Source organism: Podarcis vaucheri (genome assembly GCF_965113315.1).
Source record: "Podarcis vaucheri genome assembly, chromosome: 4".
Classification (NCBI taxonomy): Eukaryota; Metazoa; Chordata; class Lepidosauria; order Squamata; family Lacertidae; genus Podarcis; species Podarcis vaucheri.
The window spans coordinates 69,323,250-69,336,446 of record NC_138762.1 but is presented as its reverse complement, the minus strand read 5'-3'; the positions used below and the strand labels follow the sequence as shown (position 1 = coordinate 69,336,446).

Genomic DNA, 13,197 nt, shown 5'->3' with positions numbered 1-13,197 from the left:
CCACTTTCGTTAACACCCACCTCATCACTCGCAGTTTTAAAGGGCCATTTTCACATTTCTCTGCCCAAATGAACTGAAAGTTACTTGCTGAAATATCAAAGTGTATAAAATATATTTTAAAAAGCATAAAAACAAAAAACAGGGAAATGACTAAACAGCTTGGCTGAATTAAACATAATTTTAAATTATGCCTGGTTATAATCTTCTTCTTTTTTGTAAAATTGTTAACAGGGCAAGTTATTTTCTTACATAAGGATTAAAACACAAAGGTCCCAGATGTAAAAAGATAAAGCAGTGTCAAGTAAGCATAGATCAAAGGTGCCTTTGTAATTTTGCAGCTTCTGCAGTCTGAAAAAAGCAGATTTGGCATCTGATTGCCTGCATGCTCCCCTGTGGCCACCTGGATGCATTTGAAAGCCTACAACCAGTTGGTGGTCAATGCGGCAGGGAAAAGAAATGTGGCGGTTCACAAGGAGATCCACTGGTCGCCATGAGATGGCGGTAGAGAGGTGCAGGACTATCTGGTGCTGAGAGACAAGGAGTCGCCGCAGCCAACGCTGTGGAAGTGTTGCTGAGTGGATAGTCACAGGGAGCACAGTAGATACTTTCTTTCCTTTGGGCATGTGCTGAAGTTGTTTTTCACCTGTCCAGAATAATTGTGGCCTTCTGACCTGGCATGGTTGCAGGGCTGGACAACAGTGGCCTCTTGTTCAAGACCTGTCCTGGATGCTTTGAGGCCTTGTGTAACAGAGTTCCAGAAGGTAGTCTCCAAGTACAAGTTCCTGGGAACTGCATGGGACACAGGTGGCACTGTGGTCTAAACCACTGAGCCTCTTGGGCTTGCCAATCAGAAGGTCAACAGTTCAAATCTGTGGTGAGCTCCTGTTGCTTTGTCCCAGGAGTTCAAAAGCACACCAATGCCAAGTAGATGAATAGGTACTGCTGCGGCGGGATGGTAAACAGCGTTTCCATGCAGTCTGGTTTTCTTCATGGTGTTCCATTATGCCAGAAGCGGTTTAGTCATGCTGGCCACATGACCCGGAAAGCTGTTTGTGGACAAATGCCAGCTTCCTCGGCCTGAAACGAGATGGGCACTGCAACCCCATAGTTGCCTTTGACTGGACTTAACCATGCAGGGGTCCTTTCCCTTACTTTACCTTTTTACCTTTACCTGGGAACTCAGATTCTGCACTGCACTGAGAATTCCCAATGGGAAGTCTAATATTGTAGTAGTAGTAGTAGTAGTAGTAGTAGTAGTAATTTTATTAATTATTGAATTTGTATACCATCCTTTATCCAAAGATCACAGGGACATTCACAGCACAAAAATACAATATGAGTACACAAAATACGTAATACACACAAATACAAATCCATGAGTCCCTCTCCCACAAACATACTGAAAAGTCCATAGAGAAACATCTTTGCCTGGTGCCTAAAGATATGCAACAAAGGTGCCATGTGAGCCTCTCTGAGGAGGGCATCCCACAAATGGGGAGGCACTGCAGAAATGCCCCACTCTCGTGCTGCCACCCTCCAGACCTCTCATGGAGGAGACACACAAAGAAGGCCCCCGATAATAATTGCAGGGTCCAGATTGGTACATATGGGGAGAGGCATGCCTTGAGTTATTGCAGTCCTGAGCCATTTAAGGCATTCCTATGTCTTAGGAAAAACAGGCACTGACCTGAAAACGTTCAGCATTTAAGGAAGGCCACTCTCCCCTCTAAGCAATGCCACAGCAATCCTCCCAACTCAAGCAGAATTGCAGGGAATTAAATTTCACCTGAGACTTCTCACTGGTGCTGTTGAAGGGCCTTGAATGGCGTTTCTGCCCTCTCCATTTAGGACTCAGACAGCTGTAGTGCTGAGGTGGTAGGCTCAATTCAGTTCACATTTAAAGACAAATCTACTTCATCCACACATTCCAAAGCAATACACAAATCTCAGCACAGCCATCCTTCAAAAGCTGCCCTTCTCCAAATTCTGTAGTGCAGTTCTCCAGGAAAGTAAGGGGTACAAAAATGCAGACACTAGGGTAAAGTGTGCATAAAAATGCATATATTAAACATATGTTTAAAAGCATATTAATGTACAGAAATACACTGTATCTGGGAAAATATAAATATTACGAGAAAACAGGCTTTGCAAAAAAAAGTCTGTGACAGGCGAAAAGTGCATGCAAAAGTATGTACTTTAGGAGATAGTTGGGGGGAAATACTGATGAATTTTCAAGAAGATTTGCAAACTGATTTGGATATGCAGAGTAGTTAATTTACAATTATAAAAATGAGAAATGGACAGAAGCCAAACTTGACAGATTCACTCATCCCTTGTATGGCATATCCTCCTTGCTTTTCTAGCATATCCTCCTTGCTTTTCACAGAGTTAGGCTATTAATGGGGGGCTATAAATGTTTAAAAAAGAGAGGTCATGGAGGTGTTCAGCAGGACCAGTAGTTTTGGGGATTGTGGGATGCGTAGGACAGACAGCCTTTGCTTAGGGTCAAAATCTGAAGAGCATCTAGCCTGGTGGGTCTGGGTCACAACAAGACCTAAGATACCTGACAGTCACTTACATACACTTTAACATAAGGTTCTATAGTCATAGCAGGTTTTACTGCAACACATTAAAGCAAACATGAAACAAAACTCATCTATAACTTACATTCTTTTCTCTCTCCCACTAGAAAAATAAGATGAAGTTCAGATCAGAACTATACATAATAATTCCAATTAGGTCTAGTGCGCCTTAAAAATCTTGTGCCATGCCCTTCTGAAAGTGGTAAGTCTGCGAAAAAGGCTCTGTCAGCATAGCCACAGGGGCTTTCTAGCTTTATCCTAAAACCTTCTGCTGACCTTAATGCAGGCAGAGAACAACAGCAATATTAAGCAGTCAAAATCCTGCATGTCACTGACTTTACAAGATGGCATTCAATGACAATATTTGCACGACCTAATGCTGATGGCATTAATCAGACTCCTCCATTGCTTTGATTAAATCCCCTCATTGCATTTTTCTGTCTATAAGGTATGTTAATGTGTGTCTTTTCAGTGTTCATTATCGCATTTCTGCTAACAGCAGCAACAACAAAAGGCTTGAATAGTGAAGTAGATTCAAACAAAGATGTTTGGCTGCCATGTTTGCTTTAATCATAATACCTGCAGACAGCATCGAAGGAGTTCTGCTCGATTCAGTGCTGTTCCGATGCCTGACATTGACTTTCTTAAAGCTGCCATATCTTCAATGAGTAGCTTTGAAACGTGTTTATAAAATGGTCCTAAAGGCAAACATCAACTACTGCTCATCTGCTTTGCTTTATAAACTTGATGATGTGCTGAACAGTATTTCATTCTTGTGGTAATATAAAATCATGAATTTCATGAGGCTTCAAGAAGTTATTGTGTCCTCACAAAACACTGTTGACAGGTTGGACATAAAATGGGAAAATTTGGTTTCTCAACAGTCTAGGAAGGCACACAATGGACTGCAGGTTACCGTAATAATAATATTTTTAGAAAACAAAAACCTTCCATGGCCCAGAAAACCAAAATGGCCAATTTGAAGTAAACGGAATACAGAGGCAAGAAGAGGTATCTGCAAATATCTGATAACAAACTCAATGATTATTTAATATGCTTCAAGTCCAGCCAAAGGGGAATTTTGTGTTTTCCGTAACTTGGGCTAATAGACAAAGAAAACTCTCAATCACTGGAAGAGTACTGTAAATCTAAATATCATTGGTCTTCTGAGGAGTAAATGGTACTTCAGTTGCCTTACTTACACTGGTTGGCTGCAAAAGGCTGAGACTCTTAGACTGAAGTCTCAGGTAAGATTTTGTTAATCCTGGTTCTGAGTTTTATAGAAATAAACTAAGACATCTCAGGTCAACATTTTGCAAAAGTTTTAGTATGACTGTGATTGTTTGTGATTACTGTACTGATAATGGAAAATGTGTGCAAAACTACTCATTGTGTGCAGATTATATTTGGGGTTTGTTTTTTTTTAAGATGTTTCATTTCCACCCCCCTCCTAAATATGATTTCTGGCAAGACAAATGTTCTTTCCAGAATCTCCCTTTTCTGTCCTGTAGCATAACTTGAGAAACTTACAGCACATCAAACACCCACAATTTTAAAAACAAAAAAACCCAAACTCTTCCTATTGTGACAGCGACTGCAATAACGTTTCAAAAATTTGGGCTTGATAATGTGCTACCGCATTTTGAATTGGTGTAATTTTTTAAAAAAACATTTGTTTACTTGTTTGTTACGTTTTCATCCTTGCTTTGCTTCCTGCCTATGACAGCAAGGCAAGAAGCCAAAGTGTGCTCAACATTTTATGTGACTTTTAAAAAAAATGTTATTAAAAAAAAAAGCGAGGCAAGAAGCCAAAACAAATTAAACTGACAAGTATTAAGATGAAATGGTGCTGCACAGTGTCAAGAGAAAGCATTTCCTGAAATACCAAAATGATGAATATACTTTTTATACTTATTGAAAAAGGTTGTGTCTACATGAAGCTTGAATATAATACATTGATGTTTTCCCATTGCTGAGGAGTTGCTCTTATCCCCTTTAAATTAGCTGGTGTCATAATTTGTCTGGTGTGTTGAATAGACATTAATTCAACAGAAGAATTAAACAATTCTGCTGCTTGACTTTTGTGACAATAACCTGTGAAATGCCCTTGTGGCTTGGGGTTTTCTTCAACACAAGACTTTCTTTTTCCTCAGCTCTTACTGCCCCCATTAGGGCCTCCCAACATTTCAGAACTGATTTTGGGGAGTGCATTAGGGGCTGGAGGAGGCAGCAGAAAGAAAAGTAGCTCCGTTGCATAAATTGAAGTCCATTGCACTAGGAGAGCTACAGTCCTGGTTACAGCCTTTTGCTAATGCTGCCACATAGAAATAGATATAGCTAAATTTAGTGGGTTTTATACCAATCAATATATTAGCATCATTTTTAATTGCTCTTGAAGATTAATCTTCAAGATTATGAACGCAGATTTAACATTGCAGCTGAAAGCTATCCCATCAAATATATTTAGGCCATCATCCTCAAACCATTTTTGGTGGACAGTCCTTTTGATTTTAGGGGGATTCTTCTAAAATAGAAGAATTTTTGAACAATAGGCTAACCAGGTGCCCGTGAAGTTCAGGGCTCCTGAATTCTTAATAGCTGCATGAAATGGGGAATTTTGGCTGGTGTAGACTCTCTTTCCACTTGCAGAACTATGATAGTGGCAAAATCTCATACCCTTTTCTATTTTGTTATGCCAGGTGGCATCTACTCCACTTTCAGAATTCCCAAATCTCTTTTTAGGAAAGGAGGAAAGAGCTTCTCTGGTTGGGTGCAATTTAATCCCTAGATTCCCTACTGCACTGTTGTTTTTTAATGCTTGTGATTTGCTGCTTTAAGCGAAGTTTTAGTTTTCAGGCTACTGCTTTTTTCTGTTGCTGGTTTAAATGGTTTGTTTGTTTTTAATTGCAGGCTTGAGGTTTTGTAGATTTGTTTGTTTCTTTACATCATTATTAGGTTTGTTAGTATTATTATTTGTATTGTAATTAGAGACTCCTGGGCCACGTGGTAGTTGGGAGAGCAGAATAGAAATAAATAATGAAGAAATCAATATTGCATCTGATCAAGATGTTTGGAAGCCTTTGCCAGGTCAACTGTGTGGCCATACAGTCCTAGTCTTGCTTCTACCTTGTGCTGTCCTAGCCAGATAAGAGGTGGTGATGCCATTGTTGGCAGGCAGGCAGGCTGCACAACACTGCTCTGCCCCTTGGGCTGCTCCTATTAACTGCTGGGGATTTTAAATCCTTCTTTACCTCAGTGCTTATAGCATAATAGTTGTATCTGTGCAGTTTCATAAATGAAAAAGCATATTCTGAGTTGGATTGCAACTGTTTGCCCCTCTCTCCACCAGTTAGGGAGTGACCTTAGTTAGAATTCCACAGAAGTGCAGCAACAGTCAGATTTATGTTATCACATTTGTGAAAAGTGCTGCATTGGTGGCAGTTAATTAAAAAGGAAATCCTGGGGCTATTGATTTTAATACAGTGAATGTTAAAGCTGCCTTTTCCCCCTGCAAAGAAGGAACATCGCAACCACCACAAAATGAACCTTAATGGTGTTCATATTTTATACTGTATTCCTCATTGCTATTAAAATTAATAGAAATGTTTCCAGAGATTTCAGTGCCTAATGTTAGGCTAGGAGGAAGGGAAGGGAAGGAGAAAGCAAGGCAGAGCCAATACCATGTAATGATAATGAAAGGGTACTTTCATTCATCTCTAGGCAAACAACCCAATGAATCCACAGATGAGCTGGAGCCCGAGTCTACATCCTTTCCCTCAGTACTGTCTGAAAATGCCTTTAATCTTAAAAGAAGGAGAACAGAGCGCACTCCAGATATTCTTGGACTACAACTCCCATCATCTCCAGCCAGCATGGCCGGTGGTCAGAGATGATGGGTGTTGTAGTTCAGCAACTGGTATGTCCTTATCTAGTGTGTCCCTTTTGTAATGCTAACAACGCATTCTTATACGAGCTTATACAGGCTACAATCCTAACCTCACTTAACTGTGAGTTGATTCAGTGGGACTTAATTCTGAGTCGACACTGTGAGCCCCACTTTCTCCAGCGGAGCTTATTTCCTATTAAGGTTGCTTAGGATTGCCACCTGAAATCTTGTTTATGTGAAGAGCAGTTTCAAATGCAGCATTATAATTTGCATGGGGTTTGATTTGAGGTGAAAGTTGCCATCTTGTAGGTGGGAGATTGGAAGGGTTCGTGAAAATGAACCTACTTTCTTTCCATGTTTCTGTGCATTTTTCATGACTTTTCATATCCATTGCTTAACTGGTCTGCTGCTGACTCAGTGCCGTCTCTTACTACGAAAACCACTTTGAGAACTTCTCGTTTAAAAGCGTTGTATACATTCAGTATTCTAAGGCCCCATCTGCACTTAAAGCAGTATCATACCGCTTTAACAGTCAAGGCTTCCCCCAAAGAATCATGGGAGCTATGGTTTGTTAAGGTTGACTAAGAGCTGTTAGGAGACCCCTCAAAGCGCCACAATGCTCAATGCTAGTTGTCCCTCAACAACAACATGAGAATACTGGTCAGTGAAAAGGTTTCTAAATGTCCATGTGTACAGTGATAGATACAAAGTCACTAATTTGGGTTAGGGAATGACATCATTTTCAGGAGCGTTCAAAGACTCCTGGTTCAAAGGTTCAAAGGAGCATTCTATTGACTTTCACTTTGGTGAGAAAGCTCCAATGATAAATGAACACAGAACACAGGAAGTTGCCTTTTACTGAGTCAGGCGATTGATCTGTCTAGTTCAGTACTGTCTACAGTGATTGGCAGAAACTCCCCAAAACTTTTTTCCTACTTAACCTAGCGACGCCAGGAGTTGAGTCTGGGAGATTCTGCACGCCAAGCAGTTGCTCTGCCACTGAGCTCATATGTGTGGTTTTATCTAAAAAGTCATTCATCACCTACATTCATGAAGGCAAGCCAATAAACAAGGGCACTTAGTCAAGCTGAAGTTTGAAAAGATTAGTGGCCCTATTATAGCAGCAGCATATGTAAACTGCCATCAAGAAGGAACTTCTTTCTTGACACGTAGAAGAACACATTACAGTCCATGTAATTAGCTGGACTGAACTACTTGATGAAAATCTAAAACTCTTAGCCATGCAGCTTTAGGTGAATAAAAGCTAAATGAGAGATTATAGCCCCAAATGGTAACATTCGGGCCAAAGCCTTGATCAACGTAGCCCTTGCATATATTTTTCAGATTCTAACCCTTAGGAGCCCCAGCCAGCTTGGCCAATGGGCAGGGATGATGGGAGTTGTAGTCTATAACATCTGGAAAGCACCACATTGACTATTCCAGACCTAAACCCTCACAATGGTTAATGTCGTAGCTGGAGTTGTTATAAAATGAGCCTATCATTTTGGTTTGGAAAATGTCACTCTTGATGCTGTGCTGTTTCAACATAAAGAATCGATTCTGGTGATTATTTCATGGACTGTACTATCTCAGTTTCGTCAGAGAAGCCTTTGGGGTGAAATTGAACCAATGCAGAAAACATCACCTCCGTTACAGCTTTGAATCTAAAGAGCTGTGAAACCAGTTTCACTTCCCCAAAGACAGTTTGGACTTCTTTCTTGAAAAGCAGTCCCTCATGCCACATCACAAATCTCTTTCATAAGCCGCTTGCCATATGGCAGGTGTGTGTGTGTCTTTCTTGTTTAAAGGAGAGGAGCTAAAAATTACTCTGGGCATGTTCAAGTTTTGGGGGATGCCAAAAGTAGCTATTTGGATTCTCTGTCCATGTAGCTGCTGGAAAGCTCCAGAAGGCATGGCTGTAGGGCAGTTCACCAACTGCCTTGGCAAGAAAAAATTGATTCCCTCCTATGTAGAATGTGAAAGGAAAGCTGCCATTTTGTGCTGGTTTTCCCTACCCTTCCACCCCTCTTCTTCACTCACTTCCTGTTACAGGCACAGCTAATCTTCTTCCTGACATTTATTTATTTATCCAAGTTATATATTAGTTGCATGTCGAGACCCTGAGGCCACCCCCTCATTGAGGAATGAGACACAAGGATATTAGGTTAATGGTTACTGGGCAAATTTAGGCCACAACTTTATTGGTTACAGAATGTAGGCAGTATTGGCTTAGCCATTAGAATTGACCCGACTATATCTGACCCCTGCCCGTCACACAGGTAGTCCTGTAAGGGTCGTCCACTAGTAGGGGGAGCCCCATTGGCGCAAAACAACTCAAGCTCCCCCTGGGTTCCCGGCGGGGTCATGGCATGGCCCTAGCCCCACCCCAGGCTTTGGACAAGATCCACACCCCCGAATTCCTTTCACGGAATACCCTTTAGCTTGGAGGGGCAGGTGATAGCCACACCTTCGCTCTCCCATCAATCCCTAACTGCCAAACCTTACAAAGTTGTGACAATTGCTACGAGGTAGGCAAAAACCAAATGGCCCAAGCCAATTTGCCAAGTGGAGAAATTCCTACCAGGCCCCTCAACGGCGACCAACCGAGGTCCATAGCAAGGCCAAATTCGAAACCTGAAAATAGGGAGGGAGAGCGGGGGATCAAGGAAATGAGCCAAGAGAAAGCTCTCCGGCTCATGCCTCGTTTAAATGGGGCTTTTCACTCAGAAATGGGCTTCTCACTCAGAAAGTCACATACAGAGAGAAATCAAACCGTACCGTAGAACCTCAGGCAGCGTATATGAAGCTTTGAGTGGATACAGATGAAAATATTGTACAGTCAGTCAGTTATTACATTTTCAGTCTTCACCCCAACCCATGACTGATATTTCATCACAAATGGCTTCCCAGAGGAAACTGAGGTAAAATCGCCATGCCAGCATTTTATTACCTGAAGAAAATAATAAAAATAATAATTATGTCTGAATCAACCCTATGGTGTCCGTGGTCAAAGGAAAACATAAGGCCCTCTCAGCTAATTATATAATTGCTATTAGTCTCGGAGTCTAATAAAGCCGAATTACATCTAACCCAGGCAAGAGATTTAATAACTGGTGTGCCTGACATTTCTGCAGGACTACAGAGTGAACATTTTTTTGAGGCAGCAGTGGAACGACTCCCGTCTTGCTTACAGTGAATACCCTGATGACTCTTTGGATTTGGATCCATCTATGCTAGACTCCATTTGGAAGCCGGATTTGTTCTTTGCCAATGAGAAGGGTGCAAACTTCCATGACGTTACCACAGACAACAAGCTCCTGAGGATATCAAAAAATGGAAAGGTGTTATATAGTATCAGGTAAACCTGTGTGTGTGTGTGTGTGTCTTGGGCAGGGGTTTGAACTTCCATGTTCTATTTTTGTTATTCATCTTTTATATGGTAATGAAGCTTAAACGCAGAAGGGTGGTGGTGGTGGGGAAATCTCTCTGCTTCATTTTGCCCTGCTTGTTCTCTTCTCAAATGAGGAAATCAAGTAGGACAACAGAACAAGCTAGTCTTGGTGAGAATATAAAAGGGCCCAGGGCCCCTTGCCTCCATCTGCAGCAGTGATTCCCACCAGCATCAAATGGAGCCACCCTTTTTAAAACAAAAACTGTAAAGGAGGACTTCTCGTTTTTGTGCCTGAGATTCATTAAAATGCAGAAAGAAAGCCTGATTTTTAAAATGTCAAAAGAAGCATTTTTTAAAAAGGCATCTTTAGACCTTGAAGTATATTAAAGTAATAACTCAGATGTGCCTATATATTTATGTAGCCTGTCCTTGGTTGCTCAACCTAGTTATTTAGGCATTTTAAAATGCAAAGCACAGTGACATGTGTTACACTGGGACGGCTCTGGTTAAAGTTGGTACATGCTCTCACAAGCACCCTTTGATGAGATGTGATTAAGCAGGATGCGCACAGAGAATCGGAATGATAAAGAACCTCAAAAATAGCAAGGCTGAGGCATACATTGTATAAATGATTGTTGCAGCATAATCTTCATATGCTACTTAGCATGCTTCATTGGCTTATTAATAGCTTAATATTTGCAATGAGGCTTGAAGATGGAAAGTCCACTTACTGTTAACAAGGCAAATTAATCATGGTTTTGAAAGTCCTCTTTTTCTTGCCACAGTTGGTTCTAAATCACCACCAGTGCCAATGTCTGCTTAATTGTTTAGTGAAATATTTGCAACTCTTGAGTTGTATTCAATGGAGTTTACTCAGAGTAGACCAACTGAAATTAATGGATCTAGGTTAGAAATGCCCATTCATTTGGGGGGGTCCACTTTGAGTTGAACTAACACTGGATACAACCCATGATCTTGTGGTCATATGGAATTTGTCTTAAATGCAATGGTTTTAGGGCTTTCATCCATATAGAAGGAAGAGCAGACTTTCATTGTCTTTCCATAGGCATCCATGAATTCACCCTTCCCTGCCCCAGAATTAATTCTGCAATAGTTTCTGACCTGACCACCTTCAATCTTCTTCATCCCCTAAACCTCATGTAGACATTACTCTGTAAATTCAGAGGCTATTATATCAGGATATAATTAGGACCGTGTACAGACTCATATAAACAAAAGTCCACTTGTGTTAGTATTTCAAGTTGCGCCATAGGCACACTGATCTTATTCAGACACTTACTTGAGAATGGTCCATCTTTCCTCTGTCTGCTGTACCCTGCTCTACATGCATTGCACCATCTTTCTTCCAATTATTCTTGCTATAGTCTTTAGAGCGGTCATAATGACATAGGCAGATTAAAATGGCAGCTGTGTACCATTGGGAGTAGATTCCATTTGGTTCCAATGAACTTCCTAATCATTCTGACCAGTCCTCAGATTATGCAGCAAAAGTTAAGGGAGGTTTTAATGAAACCAAAAGCTCTATCCCTTCACTTCCCCAGTTTTAGGCAAATTATGGGTCACCTGTAGCCCTACAAACAGTAGCTAAAATGAGGGAATTGAGCCTCTATAGCCCTCCCTTAGTAAATTGAGGACTGCTTCTGACAGAGGTATGGCTTTGCTAGCGTATTAAGGCTGTGGTTGTATACTGACTTATAACGTAGCAAAAACCATCGAATTCAATGGGACTGAAATCCTGTAACTACTTTCCAGTCTGTAAGCCCCACAAAAAGCAATGTGACTTCTAAGCAAGGTGTACAAGTGCTGTGTGAGTCATTTGTAACAATTGTTCATGTGTCTGAATTTTAAAAAACATAGGTTGCCTTCAGTTTGATGCTTAATGCACAAATACCATTTTTATCATTGGACCTTATTTCTGTCTGTTTAGGATTTGAAATCATGGCATTTTATTAAATTATTAGCTGTTTTACTTAATGGGCAGTAATAATGAATATAAACATAGCACTAACTAGCTTACTTTTGGGATAGGAAAAGTAACAAGCCACATACATATTTATTTATTTAGCGTTACATCTATATTTCCCCCTTTTCCCAGGTTGGCATACACAGTTCACCCCCTTCCCATTTTATCCTTACAACAACCCTGTGAAGTTGGTTAGGCTGACAGGCAGTGGCTGGCCCAATGTCACCCAGTGAGCTTCATTGCTGAGTGGGGATTTGAATCCGGATCTTCCAGATCCTAGTCCAGTGCTCTAACCAGTGCACCACATTGGTGGCATTATTTCATTGGCCAACCTCCACAGCACAGAAGAAATGAGACTAGAGAAAGAGGAAGCCTGAATGATAAGAGCACCACACAGCAAACATGTGGTTACTTACCAAGCGCTGTTCTCACGTTTAATCCCCAGAAAAATAAGATGTTTCTCTTTGCTTGAGTGACATCAGATGTATCTTACTGGAGGCAACAATGCAGCTGAGTGCTGCTATTTGCAGCACAGATGGATAATTTTCCTGACAATTTTTCATGCTGCAAAAGTAATATTTCAGGCTGTCATATCAGATTTGTAAAATTCAGGAGCTTGAATGAAAGTTTATCTGAAGCAGAGTAAGCATATTTTTGTGTTGAATCGAAAGCATGTCATCTCCCAGTTGTGCTTTATGGTGCATAAATGTATCTTTCATGGGTAATCAGCATGAAGAATCAGCATTGCACCTATGGCCATCAACTTTTATTTTACCTTGGGGTGTATTCAGACCAATCTAGCTGTTGATGCGGGATAGAATGCCATCTCAGCAATTTTCAGGTGGACCTAAAACCGCCCCATTGTGTTTCAATGAATATGAAGCCATCCCAGGATGCTACACAGAGCAAGGTTACACTAGCTTGCCCCATCCCCATCCCCAGCATCATCATCCTCTTCTTTCTCTCTTTGGGTGGCTCCAGATTCTCTGTATTTTGCAGGAAGGATTCAAATGCAAACTGGGACTTTAGGTTTGCACAATTAAAGTGAACAAAAGTGGTCTGTTGCCCAAACCCACTTCTTTTTAAACACAGGCTGTGTATAGGCCATTCATTTAATGCACATGATCTTCCTCAAAGAACCCAGGGACTGTAGTTTGTTAAGTGAACTGGAAACTGTAGCTGGGGGGGCACTAAACTACAGCTCCCAGGGTTCTTTGGGGGCAACATTGTGCTTTAAATGTATGGCATGTTTGCAGCCACAGTTTGGAAAGCGATGGGGGAAAGCATGAAAAGTGTGGAATGAATGAATAATTAACAGGTAGATGTAAAAGTGCCTTGCAAACAAATCATGATG

General features: G+C 41.0%; 1 protein-coding gene across 13 annotated transcripts in view; it reads left to right on the top strand.

The window, feature by feature from the left end:
• GLRA2 (glycine receptor alpha 2) overlaps positions 1-13,197 on the top strand; it is a 123,211-nt gene that overhangs the window by 29,235 nt on the left and 80,779 nt on the right. For all 13 annotated transcript variants that reach the window (XM_082221070.1, XM_082221066.1, XM_082221062.1 and 10 more), the window contains one exon: positions 9,603-9,826. In XM_082221070.1, the coding sequence (XP_082077196.1) occupies positions 9,603-9,826 (224 nt within the window). The remainder of the gene's footprint in view (positions 1-9,602; positions 9,827-13,197) is intronic.